Below are 13755 nucleotides of genomic sequence, written 5' to 3' on the forward strand. Positions count from 1 at the left end.
GGGAATTGATAAAACCAAGTTTTTCTGAAATTTTGGATTGTATATTGAAAAGTAATTTCTCAGTTTTCACAGGTTGGCGATTTTATACAGTCTTTTCTTCAGTTGAATTTGGTGGTCGCAGAACAGCAAAAAAATTAAAATTGATTTAAATGCAAATATTTATACCATAAAAAGGCCTTGCTGAGGATTTTTGGGTACGAGGAATTTGAATCTGCAAGTCACTTTTACCATTCATTTTTACAAAAACGGACGCTGGGTGCGATTTAGTGCATTTTGGTGCCGAAAAGACGCGAAGGAACATTTTTTAGAAACATTTTCCTTCATGTTCCTTCCACGTTTTTTGCACCACAGCGCATTCCGCGGCCATTGTTGGCAGAAATAAATTGCGAAATCAACTTCCTCGGACCCCTAAACCTCTGGAAAGGTCTTTTGATGGAATAAATATTTGCATTTAAATTACTTTTAATTGTTTTAAATGCTACTCTGCCACCAAAAACTTCGAATTGAAAAAACAAGGCCAACCAGAAAAACTTGGTTTCATCGAAAAAAAATAAAATGTAACAAGTGATGCCTGTACAATATATATATTAAGGAAAAATTAATATTAGGACTTTTAATTACAGCCAAATCAATAATTTCTAAATTGTTGTCTGTCTGTCTGTATGTTTGTGCGCGCATCACTCGAAAACTAATGCATGGAATCAAATTCAGTTTTCACCGATGCGCTGCTAAAAGTCTAACATAAAATAGAGAAGAAAAAAATAGATAGTTGCCACCTGTTTGAAAATTGTAGTGTAAATAAATTGATAAGATAAAGTAAGTATTGTAATATGGCTGTCAATGGAAGAAGGCTTACAGTCGGAAATATATTTGTGGAAGGTTGCCATCTGTTTGAAAATTTTAATTTGATTTAATTGATAAAATAAATTAAATATTGCAATACGGGTATCCAACTAAAGAGGTTTAAGAAATTTTACTCCCAAAAATAATTTTGATAGCGGATTGCCACATAGTTGAAAAATTTTTATTCAGTTAAAGTGATAAGGTAAGGTAAATACTGAATTGATACACCTTTAAAGAAAGTGCACAATATGTAGAATTATGAATTTCCATGATTGAATACCTTCAAAAATAGATTAACTAGCACCGTTATTCATAAAAAATAAGGTGTGTTTTATAAATCGAAAATTTGTTTGAAAATCTCAAATCTATTTCATGTTTTATGTATGAAGCCATACGAGTTTCGGGAGGCAGTAACAACACAAAAATGCTTATACGGTGAAGAACGCCGGATTTTTGCTAGTCGTTATAATAAAAATTATAATTTAAACGTTAAAATTTAAGTTTTATTTTTCTGATCAAATTTAGCAGTTATTTAAGGATTTAATTTTTTTAATAAAGAATAAGCGTTATTTTTGAATTTTTATTTTTTCGATAAATTTTGTATCGTTATTTTTAAAAACTGGAATTTCGCAATCAATATTTCACCAACTTCTCGAAGAGCTAGAACCTTTAAACTTCAAAGTTACCTCATATCCCGATGACAATGCAATATGAAAGATGAAATAGGTGGCGCAGAAGTCGAGATATTTGAAAACCTCGTAGTTATGGTCCGATTTGGTTCATACTTAGAAAGTTTGTTTTAAAAATATATTTTACTGTTTGTTAATTTATTAACTTATTAATTTTTATTTTATATAATTTTTTTAGATCATAAAAGATTTAAATCGGTCGTAAAAACGCATAAAGGTTAAAAGTGATCGTAAAAAACTTAACGATTATTCTTGGTTGGAAAAATAAAAATAACGATTTTGCAGGAATTAAAAATACAAATCTTATAGTTAAGGGTTATTTTTGTTCCCTGGCAAAAATTTCTAAATATCCAGTTTTAGGTATTCGTAATATGAATGGTGAGAATTCCAATGTAAGAAGAATTATGTTGTCAAGCAAACGCGTATCAAACTTGTTGGACTACATTGGTAAAATTTTTCCATTGCCCCTTTCTCTGCATAGTTACTAAACTCAATGGTATCTACATTATTTCTAAGTTAGTAGCTGAGCAAGTTAGCAACATAATCGTGCAATTTTTGTCCAGCCATTTGTATACTGCTTGCGCGCCAAAAATTCGTGACAGAACACTTGGTCACTTCACTCAATGCGCCTATATTTATGTATGTACAAATGTAAGTGCGCATATTTGCGAGCAACTTTGTAAACACCTTTTCGCTCACTCTCTCTCACAGCTCGTTGATGTCTGGTCTTTGCACTATATTCTAGCGCAAAAATTACAATATTATCAAAACACGAATAAATTAAATTACATAGCAACATGTTTAATAATATCTTGGCTACCTTTTAGGCGCGCCGCCCCACAGACAAACAAAAATACGAAAAATACCAAAAATATTGCAAATCAAACCGGCTGCGTTGTCAGCATAATCCTATTATCAACATGGCACTTGCATATCAATAATAATTAATGCAGCATTTGTGAAGTTTTCGAAGGCAACACATTCACACACCCGCAGCAGCACACGCACCCAACCGTCCGTTGGCAATGTCAATTTATGTGCGCGCCTAACAGGCTGCTATAGGTCGCTGACTTTAACGCATACTTATCAGCGCCTTTGGTAACATACGCGAGCCTCTTCGTTGGCATTATTATTTTAATGAGTTTGCTTGTAGTTGCAGTTGTAAATTTCACACATAATTTGGTCAATAAGAATTTAATTATCTTGTGAGCCAGCAAGCGCCGCAAAGTGGGTCAATAACACACAGCTTATAGTCCGTATGAGTACAAGTATATGCAAAACTGTGCAAGTGTGATTGTGTGCAATCGATTACAAACTACACACATCCCTACAAGAAATGTATCTAACTGTAAGCTAACTTTAAGTTGATTAGGAAGGAGCTAAAAGTCACTTATTATCTGTATATTTTCTTTAATGAAAACTAACTATATTTCTATGGCGATGGCCGCGAAATAGTCAAGGGTGGTTACCTCTGCATTTGATTTAACTAACTTGTAGCTAACTACTTTTGGACATAAAATATCAATAGGAAAAACAAAATTTTTTTTTTTTTTTTTTTATTTTTTTATTTACTTTATTTCATTACATTTTATATTTGTTTCCATATTCTGCTGCAGGTGGTCCCATATTCGTCAGACATAACTTCAAAATGATAATATGAAACTTCGATCTTCCTTTTATTTGTCCTCAATTCGAAAGAGTATTTGCGAAGTGCAGGATATTTCAATGGAAACGCGTTTAAAGAAAACAATCTCCTTCATTACTCCTGCATTACTTGTCAACTATTTGAAGTTAGCTTTTTGTAGCTAACTACAAGTTATATATTTTATAGAAATCCCGCAAAAAAGCTAACTACAAGTGGGTTAGTTTTTATCAATTGATTATTTTTTTTTCTGCAGGGATATGTATCAGTATGTGTAGCATACACTTTAGCGCACACATAAACGCGTACTTAATCAATTAGAATGTTAATTAAATTATTGACTGTGTCGCAGAGAGCGCGCAGAGTCAATGTCAACCAACAGCTGCAGCAACAGCAGCGCAGCAGTGGAAAATTATGAAAAGTTTTCCATTTTCATTTCATTTGATATGTGCGCTCAGCAACGAAAGTAGAAAGACGTTAAGCTAAATGCGTTTGGGGTTGGGAAATGGCTACACACTTTTGCAAAAAATTCTCTATCATCCGTTTGGCCAATTAGCACTTAGCTCATCGCTCCATTAGCTCTTTCATTCTTGCTCACCTGTTTTGCTCGTCACTTCTACGCCCGTTCTCGTCGTCATTGCGCTGCGGGCGCTCCCATTCTAACCGCTCCTTCACAGTGCCATATTTTTCCAACACTAAATGCTATTGACCGGATATTAGTTACAACAACCTAGGGGACCTTACACACCTTCATACACAAACAAACGCAGAATGCAGTTTTAGCAACTTAAGTATATTTAGGCGCCTGTACAGCCCAGAGGCAGCAACAAAAACTGTTGGCGAGCGAGTCTGCTTAACCAAACATGCCTGCCTATCGATTAACAAGTAGCTGTATCTATAAAAAAACAATACTGGATAATATGTTTGTCCATGTATATGTGTCCACACGCGGCAGTTGCTGCTTTGTAATTGTTGACAAAATTTACAAATTACGGCTCACTATTGGCAGCAAATACCCTTAATTCCAAGAACAGCAAGCGTTTCCCACAACTTCATTATGCGGCACAGTGGGTTGTGCCAGACATTTGGCTCAAAATTAACTATTATACTTCGCTTCTTCTTCTCCTTTCTAGCACTACAATGGTTTGTTGATTTGGGTAGAGACCAAAAAAAACTTTGCCAACTGACTCTCTTCTTCGCGAAATTGGCTCAGTGTGTAGAGAGGTTCTTTTTCACTTGCTCCTTCCATTGTGCTCGCTGGAGTCCTCGTTTTCGTTGTCATCCCATTCGTGACGAGCCGTATGATCTTTTCAACAGGGGATTCCTAGAGTTCGTCATTCCATCTTCTTCGGTACTCGTCGATCAGGTACCACGTCACGTGAGATTTTTCGGTTAGGCTCCTAGCTCACATGATTGGGTTGCTACTATTTCCTAGGCACGAAGGTAGCACATACTACACTTTTCAATATCAGATTGAAGAAGTCGCACGATACTAAGTCGCCCTGTCTAAAACCTCATTTAGTCTGGAACGGCTCAAGATGAACGAACGTTTTACTCAACGTCACTCTATTTGCAGTATCAGTTTTGCAGGTATCCAAAATTCAGCTCTCTTTGTTCTTTACCTTTGGTTGATAAATTTGGCTTTTCTCGCCGCTGGATTTGAAGAAGGGTTTGGAGCTTTTTGGCCGGTTATATTGAATAAAACAAGTGTTTATTTCTTCTTCTACGCGTTTCGACGCATATTCGCGTCTTCTTCAGGGAGTCTATATATTTATAAATACGAAAAACATAATAATAACGAATAATTATTACAAGGAGCAAATAAGACAATAAAAAATATGTTTACACTAATTACACTTACTTTAATATTAAGCAATAAAATTATCAACATAAATTAAACATATTTAAAAACATTAAGACACGTTAAACAACACTGCACATCCTTCATCGTCAAACCTCAGACATTGTGTGTAATTGCAGTCGCATAAGCACAGTTTATTTTCTACGTCTTGTTTGAAGTTCATTGCTTCAGTTATTTTTTGTTGTATGCGCAACCCTTCTAATGTCATCCTTCTTCTCGTTCTGTTCTCCACGTCCAAAACCTTTGCATTGTCAAAATAGCTGTATGTTTGTTTTCCGTCAGGTGTTGCGCTAATGCTGTGGTACTCTTGTTGTTTTTGGCGTCTACTTATGTTCTTTATTCTCGTTCCAAGCGATCTCTTCGTTGTGCCAATGTAAACCTTGCTGCAGTTTTCTCCTTCTTTGCCTTGACAATTTTTTTTCGTAGACTACATTGTGTAGTTGTTCCTTACCGACTTCGGATAAAATTGAATTTCCACTTACATAAAAAAATATGATTTGCCACCTAAGGCAAATCTTAACAAATTATTAAGACAGCGACCATTTTTAAACTAAGTTTAAACTTAAAATTTAAGAAATTATTAAACACAAAGCGCATTTTGTCTAGGGTTGCCACTTAAAAAATAATTTGCTTTGGATATGTTTTTTTTTTCATACAAATTGTTATACAGATATATTTTTCCGCAAAACATTTATCTCTCCGTAGAGAAAAGTTTCACTGTGCCAATTATTATTTGTATTTAAGTCAATGCTGCAGACTATTTTAGCAAACGCTTGGGAATAAAAGTGGCTAAAAGGAAACGCAAATATTTTCTACACCGCGAAGTAGCAAAAATAAAGGTGCGTTCTGCAGCGCAATTGACCTTAAACGGAATTATACCACTAAGTAATAATATTTTCCCTTACAAAAACAACACACGTCAACCAAACAGAAACAGATAACACAATGCAACTGATTGCATTACACAATCGCATATGCAATCGCTTCGCAATATGAGCCAAAAAGGGGGTGTTTTTGTGTGCGTGTGCGCTCTTACATATTGTATGAAAATGTGTGGAAGTTTACGAGAAAGTCTTACAAGCTGTGTACACGTATGTGTGGGATATAATTCATATAATTTCCAAGCGCTTCGTATGCACTTCATTACGAACTGAGCCAATACACTTGACTTCATAACCTTAAAACCAGCCATACTTGTACGTGCGTATGTGTGTGGGTATCTGTGTGTTTGTGTAAGATCCTGCGCGCGTGTATAATTTTATTCGGCATGCCGACCTCTCTCGCTGCCACTATTTCCTTGTCAACAATGCACACACACACACAGCCACTCATATCCGATCCTATCTGTGTCTGCTTGCTGCAGCGCCTCTAAGTAGGCCACTAGTCTTGAATTACTATCGTTCGATAGTCCAGGACTAGGTATACATATGTACATATGTATGTACCATTATACATACAAATGTATGTACCATTATACATATGTATGTATACACACAGACGTCCATCCAGTAGAAAGCAAAATAGTCAGTCAGCACTTGCAGAACTGTTTTATAAATGCCAAGCTTATGTTTGCATTACATTTGTTACCGACATTATTATTGCACAGCGGCAGAGACAGCGACAGGGTCAGAGTCGTGAGTCGAAGTGGGATTCGGGGATAGGTGCAGGCAAGTGTCGATATGTAAGCTCATATGTATGTGGGCATGTGTGCCTTTTTGAGTGTGTCTGCTCGTGTGCCGGCCTGCGCTTGGGTTGGTGCATGGCAAGCCGGCGACGACAGCTGTCTGTCGCAAACGGCGCGGGGTCACCGGGTTACCACCTGCGGCAACTCTTACAATTTTATCAAGCATAAATTCACGGTAAATTGTTAGAGTCAGTTTTGCTGCTGACAAGTGCGCACTGCAGCAGCAGCAAGCAACAGGCTCAGTATAGCAGTAGCGTCATTGACTTGGCTATGTGGCTTTGAATCCTTCATTCGATCGAACAGCCAGTGACAGCTTCAAGCGTTCGCCTTTTTGTGGCAGTATCTTATCGAATATTGTTAGCAACAGGCTTGCGTTTACGGTCGCACAGGCAGCAGCGTAAGGTGTAATAATAAAGGAGCAATTTGCAAAATTTAAGTAATTCGTTTTTTGTGCAAATGGAAATCAGTTGATAAAATTGTATAGAAAAAATCATTTTGAAAAAAAAAATCGTTTTGNGGAAATCAGTTGATAAAATTGTATAGAAAAAATCATTTTGAAAAAAAAAAAATCGTTTTGAAAAAAAAAAATATTTTTAAGATTTTAACATGCCAATCTAAATATCTACATATTTATCTTAAAACATTGAAAATATCAGATTTCGCTAAAGCCAAGTTGATTTTAGTAGCGAAAAACTATGCAAAAACTGACGCAGATTTTAATTGAAAACTAAAATTTGAGATAATTTTGTGCGACATATTAACATTTAATAACATTAAAAATCAATGAAAACAGTGCAAAGTGAAAAAACGCCAACAAAATGAAGAGTAAAATACGTTATACGCGGAGCAAAAGCTTTAAGGAAATACTCGGATATCACTATGACAAGTAAGTGTAGAATACCTACATGCGTGCCAAAACATGCAAAAATTAAAAGGTCGAGTATTAGTGTGCGTACCGCAGAACAAAAAACTATTAAAGATTACATTTTTATTAAACTAGATTTTAGTTTTGATGTTTTATTAGATAAAAATATGTATTTTTTTCCTATTGAAAAATATTTTTCCTTAATAAAAGCATAATCGTATTGAGAATATACTAGTTAAAAGAAAAAAATATAAATATTTCTTAAAAAAAAATACGGACATATTTTTTCAAAACTGTATTATCTAATTAATCAAATTTTCTTTATTTTTACTTGACCATAAAGAATTTGTATTTGTATTTATTTGCAGCATAATCAATTCTATAACATTCCAAAAAAAAACATTCTTAAAATATCAACTCTGGTAAAATGTTAAATTGAGAACTTTACCTTACTGTAAATTAAAAATATTTAGAATAGAATAAAATAAAAATATTATACCATAAATTCTATTTGGAATATAATACAATAAAACAAAAAAAAACATAATAAAAAGTATATTAATTAAAATAATTAAAATTAAATTAAACTAAATAAAAAATAAATAGACAAAAAAGTAGATACTTCTCAAATCGAAATAAATAAACCGAAATGAGCTCAGAACAAATTTAAAAATAAATACATAAAATATAAAGTAAAATAAAATACAACTTTGAGCACAATAAGATAAAAATTATAGTAAAACTAAAAAATATTAAACTAAATAAATTGAGTAAGATAAAATAAAATAAAACAAAACCAAAATTTAAAATAAATAAACCAAAGAAATTTTAAATAAAAATAAACTTCAACAAAATAAAATAAAATAAAATTGAATAAAAATAAATAGAATTAGATAAAATAGAATAAATCAAAACAATGAAAAACATAAAAAAACATTATTAATAAATATAAATAAATAAAGAAAAATAGAAATATAAAACAAAATAAAATTAAATAATATAAAATAAAACAATAATATAAAAGTTGACGCAAAATTCAAAATTTAACAAAGTAGAAAAAATAAAATCAAGGCATTTAAAACAAATAACATTAAATTCAATAAGATAAAATAAAATAAAACGAAATAAAATAAAAACTTCAAATAAAACATTATTAACAAATAAAAATAAAATAAAGAGAAATAAAAATATAAAACAAAATAAAATAAAAAATTAAATTAAATAATATAAAATAATACTATAAAATAAAAATTAGACAATTAAAAAAATTTGAAATTTAACAAAGTAGAAAAAACTGAAATAAAATTTAAACAAATATAAAACGACGAACCTAAAATCGATGTACGCATTATCTGTCATTCTGCATCGAAAGCTAAATTTTGAAAAAAGGTGGACTTGGCACATTTTCACCTATAGGTAGCGAAATGTTTTTAAAAAGATTCGACTTAGGATTAGCATTTTATCGTTGTGCTTATGTTGACTTAAGTTAATTGTACAACTTATGTACATACATATATATATTGCAAGTTGATCTACTATGCCTAGGCAAACTCTGATCATCGATGGTAGAAATATTTGCATCGCTTTATATACATTATTCCATGTAGATATTTGTTATTAAATTTTATAATCACTTACAAAATGCATGTATGTACATATATAAAAAGTATATTCCATTTTCTCTTTCCTTCCTCTCTCCCTCCTCAGCGATGAGCAAACCGATGTTGGTCTTTCCAATTCCAATTACACCGCAAGTTCCAATTCTAGTCTTTCCTCGGGTGGCGGCTCTGAGAGTCCCAGCACCTCAATGGAACAAATGGGCGGCGCTGGTGGTGCAACCGCCACCGCCAGCGGCCATCCAATTACACATCATCACAGCATGCACGCCCACCACACTACACCGCATCATCACATGCACCAGCACAGCCATCAGGATTCGTTTCATGGAAGCATTGGTGGCAGCTCGATGAACACCAGCTTTTGGGGCAGCAGTTTTGGTGGCGTAGGCAGTGGCCAACCCGGTCAGCGACAATGGAATTTCGAGAGTGACGATGACGATGATCTCAACGAGGCCGATTGGAGTTCAAATGTTACAGCCGAAATATTAGCTGCGCTCACCGATGCGGAAAAGAAGCGACAGGAGATTATAAATGGTGAGTGGTTTGCGAAAGTTTCAACTTTTTATCTATATCATTTTTTTTCTATTTTTTTCTTGCGCCACAGAAATTTACCAAACCGAGCGCAGTCATGTGCGCATTCTCAAGCTATTGGAGCGTCTCTTCCTCTTACCGCTGCAAGAGAGCAATCTGCTCACCCAAGAACACTTAATGCTGCTCTTCCCGCCCGCTTTACTTTCACTACGTGAAATACACTCGACCTTCGAACAACAACTGAAGCAGCGTCGCCTCGAACACAATCATGTGGTCACACACATCGGCGATCTGCTGTCCACCATGTTTTATGACAAGTCGGGCGATGAGCTGTGCCAATATGCGGCACAATTTTGTGCGCGCCAACAAATCGCTTTGGAAGCGCTCAAAGAGAAGCGACGCAAGGATGAACAGTTGCAGAAGCTATTAAGTAAGGCCGAATCGCATAAGGCATGCCGACGTCTACAGTTGAAAGATCTGCTGCCGGCGGTGCTGCAGCGTCTTACCAAGTATCCGCTTCTCTTCGAGAATCTGTACAAGGTGACCATACGCGTGGTGCCCGAGAATACAACCGAAGCCGAGGCCATACAGCGTGCGCTGGAGTCGTCGAAGAAGATACTCGTTGATGTAAACCAGGCTGTGAAGACCGCTGAAGATGCACACAAGTGAGAAAATTAATACGAACTCTTTGTAATTTAACATAATTTCATACAAATATTTGTTTTTTTCTTTCTTTTCATAGATTGCAAAACATTCAGAAGAAATTAGACAAGTCAACCTTCGATAAGGATGAATTTAAGGTAAAACGTAGTTTTTTCGTTGAGCTATGCAAGGCACTTAGAATTTATAATTTTTGTTATTACAGAATTTGGACTTAACGCAGTACCGTCTCATACACGATGGTAGCTTGACAATGAAGAAGAATCCCAGCATACAATTGCACGGTCTACTCTTTGAAGATATGATTGTGTTGTTAACCAAACAGGTGCGATTTTAAATTTTCGTGAATTTATCAAATATTTCATACCGACATTTTCTATTTTTTGTGAATGCAGGACGATAAATATTCTTTGAAATATTTGCATGCTACACGCAACACAGAAGTCAACAATAAGCCAGTCAGCCCTATAATGAGCATCGATTCGGAGACGCTGGTACGCCAAGAAGCCGCCGATAAGAATTCATTTTTCTTGATTAAGACAAAAACATCACAAATGTTGGAATTACGCGCACCAAGCAGTTCTGAGTGTAAAACGTGAGTAAACATTTTCTATTTTTTATCATTCTTTGTTTTTGGCGTTGAGGCATTCAAAAGTAAAAGAGCTTGAAATAAAATTCCGGTTATTGACTGAAGGTTTTGTTGAATTAGTTATTATGCTATATAAAGAAAAAAACAGCGACCGTAACAGTTACAACTTTTATTAAAAAAATCGATCTTTAACAGTTATTTTTTAGTTTTATTTAATTATTCCTTATAACAATTGTTTCTGATTTTTATTTTATAAATCCAAAATAACAATTATTTTTGATTTCTATCTAAACAATCTGCAAATAAGAGCTGTTTTTTATTTTTAAGTTAAATGTCACATAACAGTTATTGAAGACTTTTATTAATAAAAGTCATGAATAAAAATCAGTCAGTGACTTTTACTTTTAAAAATCGTCAATATAAATCAGTCTCTGACTTTTATTTTTTTGAATCATACTTATAAGTCACTTGTATGAGCTTGTTCTCCAACACCTTCTTAACTGCGAAAAATGATAATGACTTTGATTCGTATAACTTAAAAAATAAAAGTCGGTGACTAGTTTATATTAATGACTTTTATAAATAAAAGTTTTCAATAACCGATATCTAAGATATATAATATAAAAATCAAAAATAACTGTCAGGTGCAGATTATTTAGAGAAAAATCAAAAATAATTGTTATTGTTTAATTTTGCGCAAATCTTACAAATAAAAATTTATTTTCAAATTTTATTCTAGGTGGAAAAAAACAAATCGATCACTTAGTTGTAGAACATTTCCTTCATAGTGAATTTGTCAATGACAGTTTTCGTCAATAACGTTATGTTCGGTCCCGGGAAAAAGTGTGTATATAACGGGTATTTTTTTCACTATAGGCGTACAGCATAGGCGGATTCTATGCACGTGTAACTCTAAGCAAATTTGCCGAAAAAACCACCAATAGGTTAATTTTATGCTCTTAGCATTTTGCTTTAGTGTCGCAAAAAGTGCTTAAATTTTGTATAAAAGCATGCTAAAAAAGGTTATGGTCTGAGGGATCTATTTCTGGACTTATCTTTTTCCTAAGACATCCGCCAGAGGGCGTAGCAGTGAAAATTTTCACTTTTTCTGACGTGTCAAAATAAACAAAAAAAAACGTATATTTTACTTATCCTTTAAAAAATTGTTTCATACAACTAAAATACAATAGAAACATTAGACTGCATCACCGAAAAGAGTTGCAGTTTGGATTACAAAATTTATTATATTTGAAGACGTCCACCAAAATATTTCGGAAAAATATTAAGATTTACGTGAGTTGGACCGATGTGACAAATAAGTTTTTGAAAAAAAAATACCCTCAGATGAAAAAACAGTTTAAGTTTAAAAAATCTGCATAAAAATATTTAAAAATCTTTTCAACGGAATGCGACTTTGATGCTGTTTTTTAACTTTTTTTTTAAAGATTGGGTTAAGAAAAACTTGAATAACTGGGCCAAAGCTATTCCGTTTTAGACATATGAGGTATCAGTGGATAGGTATTTTCCAACTCTCAAATAAACTCTTTTGAGCACTTCTTTACGACACTAAAGTAAAATAATAAGTAAACGAAACCTATTTTCCCAATTTGACAAAATCCAAATTAATTTTGTACCATTTTTTCTTTGGAAAACTTGCTTAGAAATGCACGTAGAATCCTCCCTTGCTATACGCCTATAGTCGAAAAATTTGTTTCGTGATTTTCTTTTACAATTTGAAAAATGTATGTACATATGTTCATTGAGAAGAAAAAAGATATTGTCCTCTTATGAACATTCAACGTGAACTGAAAGAAGAAAAGATATTTTCTTTGGTGACTATAATTTTAGAGCAAACAGATGGAAAATATAGACCGCTAGCACTTTTTTGTTCTCCAATTAGTTATCAGAGAAACGTTTTTTACGAGCCAGATACTACGTTTATGCGGCAGAAATCATTTCATGAATTCAAAAATGGTCCCGTTTATGCATAGTTCGCAAATTCATGAAATAGAGTGCTTTGAAAAAGGAGCAACACACTGGCTAGAAACTAAACAGTAGGGTTGTGATATATTGGTTTTAATATATTTTTTTACTTTATTCTATTTGAATTTATTTTATATTTGAACAATTCCACATAACTTATCCAGTGTTTAAAATCCTGGTTATGCCACTCATGGTTATTAATCTAAAAACACCATAACTACTGATAGAAGTTTTTAGAAAAGTATCGATACTAGTGGTCATATAGAATACTCTAAAGAAGAATCGATGCTAGTACTCATATTTGCAAAAAAGTATCGATAATCCTCTCACTTTCAAACACGAAAACTAAACAAAAATCAGATTGCTTTGTTTTTATGGCCTCTTCCTATTTGTAAATTAAATAGAAACTGCTTTAAGTAGTTGAAATGTGATCTAGCAAGCTCTTTTAAAAGTAGTTTTGAAATAAAATTGCAGTAAGTTTACTTCTATAAGTGTAATAGGCCCGTCAGAATGGGTACTTGTACGTCAATAACGGAAAAGTATGTGAAGGATGTGACGTACGTACCGTAGAGACACGCCACAATGAAGGTGTTGCGTCTGCAAACAAATATGAGCTGTTCCTTATGGCCGCGTACATGGGGTTTACACAAGTCAATTTTTCAGATACAATAGCAAAGCATTCACATTTTTATACCCGAGCGCACTTGTGCATAAGGGTATTATAACTTTGTTCACATAACGGTTGTTTGTAACAGGCAAAACGAATCGAGATAGATATAGACAAATGTA

The 13755-nt window shown here is 33.6% G+C and overlaps 1 protein-coding gene across 1 annotated transcript in view; it reads left to right on the plus strand.

The window, feature by feature from the left end:
- The window catches only part of LOC108361490 (uncharacterized), a 135288-nt gene that overhangs the window by 48685 nt on the left and 72848 nt on the right, over window positions 1-13755 (plus strand). Inside the window, exons 4-8 of the mRNA XM_017614113.1 lie at window positions 9292-9737; window positions 9808-10399; window positions 10477-10534; window positions 10600-10719; window positions 10790-10989. Coding sequence (XP_017469602.1) covers window positions 9292-9737; window positions 9808-10399; window positions 10477-10534; window positions 10600-10719; window positions 10790-10989 — 1416 coding nt within the window. The remainder of the gene's footprint in view (window positions 1-9291; window positions 9738-9807; window positions 10400-10476; window positions 10535-10599; window positions 10720-10789; window positions 10990-13755) is intronic.

Source organism: Rhagoletis zephyria, unplaced genomic scaffold (assembly GCF_001687245.7).
Source record: "Rhagoletis zephyria isolate East Lansing unplaced genomic scaffold, Rhagoletis_zephyria_1.1 Rzeph_scaffold_00777, whole genome shotgun sequence".
Classification (NCBI taxonomy): Eukaryota; Metazoa; Arthropoda; class Insecta; order Diptera; family Tephritidae; genus Rhagoletis; species Rhagoletis zephyria.